Here is an 11259-nt window from a genome sequence, read left to right on the forward strand (position 1 = left end):
CCCGCGGCGGGGGTGCTTGGGGGGGTGCGTGTGCGTGTTTCCTACCTGGAAGGCAAAGCCGTAACTGGAAGCATTGATAGCAGTGCTGTTCCTTTCCAGATGCAGAGGTGCGCTGGTCTCCTCTTTCTGTCTTTAATCCTCTGTGCCGCCCTGTCAGAAACGTTTGGACTGGTTTTCTCAGTAAGTACTAATTTCACTCCTGGAGGTCCTATCCTTTGGGTAGCATCCATGCCTCAGCTGGCGAGTCACAGTAAACCTTGCAATAATACACATTGTACTTAGCTATAGGGGTTGGGCAAGATGCGGCACTCAATTTGGGCAGTAAAGAGGTTTTTACTTAGGAATTTGGGGCTTTTGAATACTAGCTCCCTTGTAACTAAAGGGGGAAGAAGAAAAGAGTGTCTAACTTATAGATCAAAATTGAATGGGTGTCCTATCTGACTTGGAAAAGGTGGTGTACATATGGACTTTTTGAATAAAGAGGTTGTCGTGTAAATCCAAACAATTAAAAGAAAACATTGCTGTTTGAAGGCGATTATCAGGTGGTAATATAAACTTGGAGTATAAAGTCAAAATTTCTGCTTCACATAAAAGTGTGAGTTGCAGTTTCACTTACGTGGGGTGAAATCTTCACACCACATGAGTGTCAATAGTAAAACTGCTGACTTAGATGGAGAGGGGGCAAGAGTTCACCCTTAATATTTGTTTCAATATTATTGACTTTTATTTTTTACAGTATTTCTTGATTTCAAACTTTCAGAAGACACTTTCTGCTAAGAGAATGTGCATTTACGTGCTGTTTGCTTTGTCTTCAGAAAACACTATGTAGTTCATGTAATAACATACTTGTGTTTTTTTCTTTAAGGCAAAAGAAAAAAGGGGCTGGACTTTGAATAGTGCTGGTTACCTACTTGGGCCACGTAAGTCAAGCCCTCTTTTTTTTGCATTATTTCAAAATGCAGAAATTTTTTTTCTGGTAGACCAGTTTGCTGTAGAGTGCTACTCACTTTTCTGGTGAAGACAGTAATTTTGTCTAAACCTGCAAGATTGAGGAAAATCATTTGGGAGAATGCTTGTTTAGATATCTGTTACATGCCTGTTATACAATTGAGTTGTCTTTAGACAATAACTGGTCTTTTCTAAAGTAGAGTTGTGCTGCAAGGCTTTATATCCAGAAGCACATCCGGTCACTCTTTGTGCTTCTGAACTGTAATTTTTGTATGATAAATACTCTCCTTCTGCCCCTGGAAGTGTTACAAAATCTTAGAGCATCTTAGATGTCAAGGGAAGAAGGACAAAATGTGACATTTTGACACTTCTCAATGTATTTCAGATTTCACCTTTAAATCTATTTGAAAATGGCTTTGCTACTTGGCTTTGTTATACTACTATTTTTTTTTGTCAGTTAAAGCAAAACAAATTAAAACAATAACATGCAAACTCGTGACTGTAAACATTAACAGTTCACTATGTGAAAAATATTTAATGTACAAGGTATTTAAAATACAGGAACACATTTGTTTACAGAGATGGAGAATCACAAACATAGATTATAAGAAAAGTGAAGTGCGGTGCTAAGCTGTCTCAAATATCTGTCCTTTTACCATTATTTCTTGTTAATGTAATAACACTTATTACCAATGTTTCTGTATTTTCAGTCTCAGTGACACATGAGAAATACTACAGATGCTTACTATGACTCCATTCTTTTTAGGTATCCTTAAGATTAGTTAAAAAAAAAAAGATTAATGCATCTTAAACATATTAACTGATTCTGTAAATGTCTGGAAGTGTATTTGCCCCAGAGCAGATCTAACCAAATTGGCAAAGATACTGTGGGGAAATGTACTTGTCAAAGTGCCATTTATCTAAGACTTCGTAATAGGAATCATCCTTTGTTGCAGGTCGTATTGATCAGCTTTTACTGATACAGGAAATGCCCATTGCAAGGGGGAGAGAAGAGGCACCAGGGGCATGTAAGATAGTTTACATGAATAACATTCAAAAACTATCTGCAATTTTCCTTTAAGCAAACTCATAAGCAGCGTTTTCTAAAAATAGAGGAAAGAGTAATAAAAGCAACTTCCCAAATTATACCTGAATGTACAAACTTCCATTTTTCTTTACAACTTCCTCTGAATTTAGTAATAGCTTCAGCAAGTGCGTAGTACAGGACTGGGTCTGTAAATGCTATAAGTCATAGGCACTAATTTAGAGGAAAGGTTATTTTATTTAGTGAGACATTAATTGCTTCTTTGTCATTTTGTACATCAAAAGTGCCCATCATGATCTCTTCTTTGAAATCCATGTAAAGCAAGCAATGTAGCAAAGGTTGTTGTTAGGTCAATTAACTCCTCGGATTTTTAATTTGTTTATCAGATGCAGTAGATAAGCACAGGTCTCTTCATGACAAACATGGCTTCACCGGTAAACGTGAAATACAGCCTGATGAGGATATTAAAGCAGGTAATGAAATTCTGAAAGCCATGATTGTTGATTTGGTTATTATGTTTAGTAATTTATTTGCTGTTACTGAGTTAAGTAACTGCCTAGATACAAGGCTACTTGTGTACCTTAACAAAAATCCTAATAAGCATATGAAAGGAAGAAAAATTAAACTTGGCCATTCAGTGTGTTCTTTGTATATGGTCATAGTTTAAAACAACTTGGTGCCTGGGGAAAAGTACCATAGCTTTTAAAGTATAACAGATCATATTACTTTGAATAAACCTATTTTTTTCTTTTCATGTGTTCAAATAAGTATTTCAAATGTTACCCTGGACACTCAATAGTTAATCTTTTTCAGCAAAGAACTGAGCCCATTAAGGAATCTTTCAGTAGGGGAAGCTATCGAAACTGGCAACGTTTTTTCTTTTTTATTGTGATACTCCAGAGCAGAAACTAGACCTCAGAAATGTATGGCACTTTGTAAGAGTCTTCACTATTTAAAAATGATTCATGTTAAGTCTCACAATATTTGCTGTATTTAAGCAAGATGGATTATCTTCATTAAAAGATTGAGAACCTGGCCAAAACTGAAGTCACGTCAACATACTGTTTTGAGGTTGCATGTATCAGAGATTAGTAAATGGCAGTGAAAAAGATGCAGCCTTGTTCTGGATTCATCGTCCAAAGCTGGGCCAATATATGTCTAGACTCCCCTTATGAACAGAAGCTGGCACTTTTAGGATTTATTAACACCTACTTCAAGATAAGATGTAGGAACTTCTAGAAAAAGCTATTTCTTTATTGTGAGGAGAAACTAAATCTACTGCAGACATCTAAAGTGAGCTGGGATGAATCTCATCATCCTTAGACTGTCAAAGAGTGATCTGTTCCTCACTGCGACCAAAGCAAGGAGTACTTATCGGAGTACTACTGCATTCACCGCTGCGCTAATGAGGGAAGACAAAGTCCTGGCCCCAGAGCTCTTGCAGGCTATTTTAAATCCACCCAGCACAATGCAAATGTAGCTAATGCTAAATAAGTTCATTTAAAAAAAGGAAATGTGCTTTACCAGCATTTCATGGACATAATTACTTTGTAAATAGAAGAGTAAGATTAATGCATTTCTTAATTGTTGCATTCTCAGGATGACTGCCAGTTTAGTTCCGGTACATAGTTACATAGTGGGGGTTTGTGTGGGTGGTGGTTTTTTGTTTGGTTTTTCTTTTTTGGTTGGTTTGTCTTTAAGAAAAAGGGATCAAAAAAATAAAAGAAAGAACCTATTTCCTCAAATACTGGTGTAAAAACGATATTTTGCCAGTCAGAAGAGGTGTGAAAGGTGGGCACTTGTCATCTGTGTTTACAACATGTTGCCATTTGTGGATACACTACCAGCTCCTTTCCAGGAATATGATCTTTAAGAGTTATGGAACTCTTTTGCCGGGCACTGCTATACCTCCACAATTACAAGTAAACCCAACCAAACTTGTCTGGGTGGGACCTGAAAATTATCTGAAAATTACGAACCTCAGTTTAGATGCTCTTCTCTCACCAAAAGTTTTCTTTGAAGCTGAGGTTTATTATAGAGTTCCTATCCAAAGGAGATTTGAATATAAAAACTGGGTAAGGTAGTCAGAATTCTTATTTTAATTGAAAGTGAAGGATTTTTTTTTTTGGTTAAATTCTGCTGATTATTTACAAAAGTATCTTAAAATGGCAATATACATAGACAGTATTACTGTAAAAATTCATGCAAAGGACTGCTTTCTCTCCTTGAAGGAATGCTGCAAAATTCACAAGCTCTCCAGATAACCTAGAAGAACTTGTAACTAATGCAATCTAGGTTCAGAACGAAAAAATTGATGGGCATAATTAAGAAAATCTTTAAATTCGAAGAGCATAAGTGTTTCTTTACTAGAGTCTGCAAGTAATTGGCTATACAGAATTAAGGTCAGTAGCAGAGTATATAGAAATACACGTGTACAATATGCTCAAGTCACAAAAGAAAAATATTTATCCAATAAATATCACATTGGTAACAAAATCTGTGTCAATAAACTACAACTATAATGATTAATCATAAGAAAAATCCATAACGGGTTAGATGGGAATAAAAATTAAATTAAGGAAAACTTCAAATTATACAAGTATTATTAATGTAAGTAGTAAGAGTACCCTTGTGTCTCTTCAAACCTGGAAGACAAGAGTTTTAGATGCAAATTTCTTAAATGCTGACTCTATATGTATCAGAAACCTCTGTTTCCCTTACAACTCCCCACCAATATTTTTCATTTGTGCTACAGAGCTCAGTCTGCCTCTTGACCAGTAGGTCACTAGAGGCCTAAATCTTCTTTTCCATCGTGGAAGAACTCCCCCAACATTCACCTGCTGCAAAGTCAGTCTTTCAGACTATTTTCTGAGATGAAACACATCCCCTGTGATAACATCAAGGGACAGTATTTTCAGTGATGTAATAATGAACTGTCACTCAGATACTGATACCCATCTGTTCTGTATGCAGAGAACTAAAAATCTTAGGGAAATTATCTACCATTTGTTCTCTAATATGGAACAATTCTCCATCCTGTTGATAAAAAGCAAGATGCCTCCCCTCCCTTTTTTTTTTTTTTTTTTTTTTTTAATAATCACAGAAAGTGTACTTCTCAGCCTCCCGAAGTGCCATAACAAGCTCCTGGGAAGCTTGATAAATTGGGCCATTTAAAAAGCACCAGAAGGCCTACTTCCACAAGATCAAAAAGGAGTTTATTGTATTAGATACATAGGCAAAAACATACATTTCTGAGCTTTTAGTCTAGCTTTTGGACTATAAATCACATCTATATCACTTGAGTGGCTTATTGGGAGCAAAGTCAGACTACATGAAGAACTTTTAATTGTTTTGCAAAGCTGATGAATTTGTTTGCTAAATTTACCTTTCTCTTCAGCTTCAGGCTAGTGGACACAAAGGAGAGAGTTAAGAACAGATGATAACTCTCTTTCGCAACAAAGCCTTAAAGACCAAGGTGTCAAAGCAGCTCCTATGCAGCAATAGCATACAAAGCTGGGCAATTTTGATTCTGAGAACTGCAGTTACTCACCTTAAAGTGGCTTTACTCTTCCATGAAATGAGGTTTCCTCTTAAGGATTTTAAGGAAATAAGAAATTTCAGATAGCACTTTTTTTTTCAGAGTATTCATAAACCTAGCCACAATGTCATATAGAATGGATCTTTATACAATGTTAACATTAAGTAACCACCAACTTGTTTTATAGGGAATCTTGGAAGACCACTGGCTGATGAAAACATTCTGCGCACAATAATTGAATTTTTGTCTTACTTGCATCTTAAAGGTTAGTGAATACCTCTTTAATCTTTCACGCTTTCTGGCTTGAAATTCACTGAGAAGATGGGACTATCCTTGAACATACAAGTCTGGTACAGGTTTCAGTGTGCAAGACTTTGAACGACATCTCTGGCGGGGGGGGGGAATGGTCGATTGCTCAGTTTTATGACAATTGACGATAAAATTGTCAATTTTATTGCATTTAGGAACAGGCCTGACTTAGAGTACAGCTAGTCTTGCCAAACTGAAGGTCAATGAATATCCAAAATAGCAGGGTTCTAACACCTATTGATTGCTCTGGGCACTGTGAAATTAATAACAGCTACTGCTGAAATTGTATAGACCTAGCTTTTTAGAAGAGTTGAAAACAAACTAAATACAGTCTGATTACATGGGAGTTAGCATAAATCAATTCAATAACAAGTTAAATAAAACCTCAGTTTAATGCCCAGAACAGTTGGTTGAAATTCTGAAACACTTGTTAGTGACAAAAGAAATACATCTCCCTTTCCACATGTATTCTACAATAAAGTCACATGATAAAATTGCTGAGAGAGTTCTTGTATTCCCAGGTTTCAAAAGACACGGAATGTTATATTATCCCTTAACAATATTTATTGGCAAGACCTAGTACAAACTCGTACACAAAATCAGAACTGTAGATTTAGGAGGTGCAGAACATACTTTATTATGGTAGAGATTCTTTAACATTTTTCCTCAAATGAAACTTCATTACATTAAATCTATTGGTTTAGATGTGTTCCGTTGGTTGGAGGGGGAAAACTCCCACTCATGGGATTCAGATTCAGGGAATGGTTATTCAGATTAGACATACATTTTGATCTGCAACATAAAGTGAGTATTTCAACTGCTAAGAAGTATCTTGGTGATAACTAAAAGTGTCCCTCAGCTCTTTCTCTTGAAGAATTGGTCCCTCCCCTCCAGCTTTAAAGGCTTCCCATATAGAGCAGGCTGTAGTGTGGCAGCCATAATTTTATAATATGGTTGGACTTGATGATCTTTGAGGTCTCTTCCAACCATAATGATTCGATGATTCTATAATATTAAAACCTTTGAGATGCTGGGATCCAGCAATATCAACTGACATAATAAATTTGATGTAATTTCATTGTTGTTCTGGCACTGCTGCTTCTAAAAAGGTGAAATTATAGCAGGAAGGTATTATTAACATTTGAAAATACCCAACAATAGTTTATACATTAAAATATGAAACTTTCAAGGGTTTGCCTCTTATAGTTGAGAGAAGAAAAATATAAAAAGGTATACTACTGAAACTGGATTTTATTATTTAATTGCTAAGATTAATATGCATACTTACATATGTGTTACTCTTTTTTTTTTTTTTTTTTTTTCCTTTTTGCAGCTGTGGGAGCACTTGACAAACTACCTTCACCAGAGGAAACAAACCTGTCTTGAAGAAGAATGCATTTTTATTTTGTTGTAGTGTAGATTTAGATTGACTTCTAAACAAAAGATCCAAATGAGCTGAAGATGCGAAGTATTGTTTGCATTAATCCGATAAATGGTAAACAGCATTCTGCCCTCTGGGTTTGTTTGGGGTTTTTGGTTTGCCTTTTTTTTCTCCTCTCCTGTGATGTTATAGTGTAAAATTTTGCCTTGGTAAAATTTTTCTGTAGGTAAATGGTAAAATAAAAATAAAGTGCAACTACATTGTTTCATTTTAAAATTAAATACATACTATGACACAATACATGATACACAAAGGCCAGGTTAAACTGTAAGATGACACTACATCTATACTCTGCAAAATTACAGTAAAATAAAACATAAATACTACCTATTGGGTACTTTAGCTAACCAAGGAAAAGAAGACTGACTTCAAACTGCTGCCATACAGAGTCTTTTCAGGTCATGGATCTGTTTGTACTTCTGGACTTTATGGCAGCCTTACTTCCTGTTCAGATTTTCGTAGACATGAAAACTCACATTCATTTTAAATTTCATACCAGCCCATTGACTGAAGCATACCTTCACACAATAGAAATTTAACTGTTCCATATGTGTAATAAGTTTACACAAATCCCATGTGTAGAATTCTTGTCATCAAGAATACTGGATCTGTATTCTTTAACGAAGAAACTCTCCTCTCCACTCTCAGATTAAAAAAATATTTGGTTTTATGAGATGCTTTAGTCTGAGTCTAGCAAAGCACTTGGATACGTGCTTAATCCCTATGAAAGAGCTTTGATGTACTGGGATCAGAATGATAGGCTTGTACACAATAAATGTCATCTGAAGAATGAGGAAAGGTTTGAGAGGATACAGAATCTTAGAAAGGTTTTTCGCTTTTGGGTGACTTTCACTCTCCATAGTGCAATGAAATCTCACCCTTTCAAAATGCTCATGTGCTCAAACTGACAGAAATTTTGCAGAACATGATCCGTTTTTCACTTTTGACGTAGCAGAATACATTCTAGATGCCAAGCCACTGGTGTCTAATTTGAATCCACAAGGTTATCTCACCTTGTCAATCAGCCTGTGCTCTTCCTCTGATAGTCACTCAGCCTCTGATCTAATGTCTGATGTTCACTTTCCAAAGTATACAAAGTACACTTTTTATTAGATCCAATGAGCTTCTGAGCAAGCCCTTTAGACAATATTTTACTGTTTTATTTTTTCTGAGAGAGTAATAAGGCGGCATACATTGCTAGTATGCATGCTGCTAGTCGAACATTATTTGGTAAATTTATGGGCTTCCAAAAATGTGAGGAAAGAATAGAGTGAAATTTAACTTCTGTACGTTAATATAGTTCAGTAACTCCAAACTCTCATTTTCACTAGTAATGGCCACATTTCCCATTATAGACTTAAAGCAGAGCTCACTAAAATCATGAGGCATTCTTTTCATTGACTTCCATGACTTTGATTCATTGACTGCTAAGAACCAGTATCCACTTGCAGAACTCAATAAAACCCCATCTTTGTAAGGCAAAGCAGCTGAATCTATGATCAAATAAAAAGAACATAATCTTAGCATTGAATTTCTTTTCCTTTGAAATAGGATAAGAAATTGAGTTTAAAATTAAACAGTTATTACTTAAATTAGCATACTGTCAGTTCATTAAAGTTGGAATGGCCTCATTAGAATGTTTATTTGAAATTCTGAGATTTGAGGTTATTTGAAATACTGGAAAACTCATAGAATTAAGTTCCTTGGAAGATTTACATCATTGCCTAAGCAGAAAGGCCCACAAGTTCTTACTCATTGTGCTGCACTGCTATATGCATATATTATAAAAAACACAAAGGATCATTGCAATCGAATCACATACTTTCACTTAATAATTACTGCATTCAAACACATACTGGTAATATTCCAAAATACAAAGAGAGGTAAAATTTTCAGACAGTTTCTTCACCCTCTACAACTCTTATCTTTGCAAAAAGAAAGGGGCAAAAAGCAATAAAGGGGAATTCTTCTGGATCAATTTTAGTAACTTTATTATTTTATTAACATTCTTATTTCAAGCATGTCTTATATTGCTACCTCTCAGACCTAAATTCTGCAAATATCTGGAACGACATGTCCATGTATCAGCCTCTCGGACAAACACCTGATAAAAGACAGCATTTAAACCACAATTTGAAAGCAGTTTCAACAGGGGGAAGAGACAATAAAAAGTGACAAGTTTCAGCAGAAAAAAAAAAAAATTCCTAACCATTTCCTCCTAATTTCACTTATTTGCTCATTTGCATACAGTGTATCCCACTTTTGTGTAGGATTAGGTCAAACATATATCTACACTAAAGACAAAAGCCAAAGTCTTAAAAAAATTGAGTAAAACTTTGTTGTGAAGTTTGCCGGTGATATGAAATTACCCAGCATGCAAATGTAACTCTGACAACGAACAGAGAGCTCGCAGGACGCTGAATGACTGGACAATAAAATGGCAGATGAAATTAAATGCTGATGCATGCAAAGTAATATATACAGAGGAAAAAAACAACCCTAATTCTGCATACGCATAATGACAGTCTAAATTAGCTCTGGAAAAATAGCTTAGATTCATTGTTCATGGTCCTCTAAAAAAATTGCATTTTAAACCTCAGCAGCAGTTAGAAATGCAAATGGAACGTTAGGAATTATAATGAAAGCAGCCAAAACCAAACCAGAAAACATCATTATGCCACCGTTCCCAACTCTGACATCAGTTGCAGTTCTGGTCAACTCATTGCAAAAAAAAAAAATAAAAAAGAGAAAAAGCACTGTGGAACCAGAAAAGCTGTAAAAGCTATAGAGAAAAGTGATTAATATCTTCAGCAACAGGGAATACTTTTATACACAGAGAGATTGTGACTTTAGCTAGAGAAAGATCAGTAAGGAGAGAGATGAGAGAGTTTTAAACGTCATGGTAAAGGTGCTTAGTGAATTCACCTCTTCTTGTGACCCAGGATTTAACGCTTGCCTGATAAAATGGTCAAGTAGCATTTTTAAACCCCACTCCCAGAAAAAGAAGTCATTTTCCATACATCACATGATGAAACTGTGGCACTGACAGGCCCAGGACATTGCGGAGGCCATAGGTTCTGAAAAGCAACAGTTACGTTCATGGAAGAAAAGTCCTTCAAGGTCCAAATGAAACCACTGCCTCAAAAAGTTTAATTAAATTGTTTCTTAGAACGCATCACAGATGTGTGTGCACAGAGCTATAAAACAACCCTTAGAACCTGATCCATAATTCAGGGATTAATTAAACATTATTCTTCTGATGCCAGTTTACAAGCAAAACTTGGAAATTACACATTTTTGGCTAAAAATTCTGAAGAAATGGATACTACCTATAACCAAGAAGGTATAATTTTATACAGTGCTTCACCTGTCAGGTAGTCTCACTAAAACGCGTTTAAATGCAGATCGGTTCAGCGTAATAGAGGGAATTTCTTGTGGCACAGCTGACATAAACCCGTTTATTCCGATTAGGAATTCATTAGGCGGCTGACAGGACACGTATATTTTCCCACCTGTCTACTCACGTAAAGGTCAGACTGCAAAATTAGCATAGAAGAATTAGATAAAACTCAGAATACTGAGGAGGTTTGATACTGGAGTTGACATAATTATGCTTTCAAGTTTAATATTAACATCGTTAAAACCCTTTTTACCTGACTAGCGCACTGACTTCCTAGGATAACGAAGCAGCCTGGTGTGAGTTAGATCACAAAAGATTCTGACAATTTCTTAGCTATTCTTTTGCCTTTCCAACAAGATAAGGAGATACGATAATGAGATAGCATGTGAAGCAACACATTAATAACTCACAGAAAAAGCCAGGAAAGTATTTTTACATGATTTCAGAATACATGGCACAAAAACCCAACAAGTTAGATAATGGACGCCAGGAAATACTTTGTAATTTCTCCAAGATATACATTACCTCAGGAGATTTCTAAGGCAGATATGAGGATTAAAAGAAAGTTTAGAGCTTTA

General features: G+C 35.7%; 1 protein-coding gene across 2 annotated transcripts; it reads left to right on the forward strand.

The window, feature by feature from the left end:
• Positions 1–94: 94 nt before the first annotated feature.
• GAL (galanin/GMAP prepropeptide) lies at positions 95–7301 on the forward strand. Of its 2 annotated transcripts, XM_009702881.1 has the most exons (6): positions 95–180; positions 866–920; positions 1905–1976; positions 2380–2466; positions 5719–5796; positions 7174–7301. In XM_009702881.1, exons 1-6 carry the CDS (start codon positions 100–102, stop codon positions 7224–7226), a joined length of 426 nt encoding a protein of 141 aa, XP_009701183.1. In that variant the 5' UTR covers positions 95–99; the 3' UTR covers positions 7227–7301. The 2 variants fall into 2 exon arrangements, with proteins under 2 accessions (XP_009701183.1, XP_009701184.1); XM_009702882.1 differs by lacking the exon at positions 1905–1976.
• The last annotated feature ends 3958 nt before the right edge of the window (positions 7302–11259 follow it).

The sequence above is a fragment of the Cariama cristata genome, unplaced genomic scaffold (assembly GCF_000690535.1).
Source record: "Cariama cristata isolate BGI_N322 unplaced genomic scaffold, ASM69053v1 scaffold8806, whole genome shotgun sequence".
Taxonomy (NCBI): Eukaryota; Metazoa; Chordata; class Aves; order Cariamiformes; family Cariamidae; genus Cariama; species Cariama cristata.

Bases quoted from the DNA above. Each gene is read 5' to 3' on its own strand.
- GAL (XM_009702881.1), top strand. From the start codon at position 100: ATGCAGAGGTGCGCTGGTCTCCTCTTTCTGTCTTTAATCCTCTGTGCC. The intron at 1,977-2,379 runs GTAAGATAGTTT...TTTGTTTATCAG, and splicing joins AGAAGAGGCACCAGGGGCAT to ATGCAGTAGATAAGCACAGG. The intron at 5,797-7,173 runs GTTAGTGAATAC...TCCTTTTTGCAG, and splicing joins GTCTTACTTGCATCTTAAAG to CTGTGGGAGCACTTGACAAA.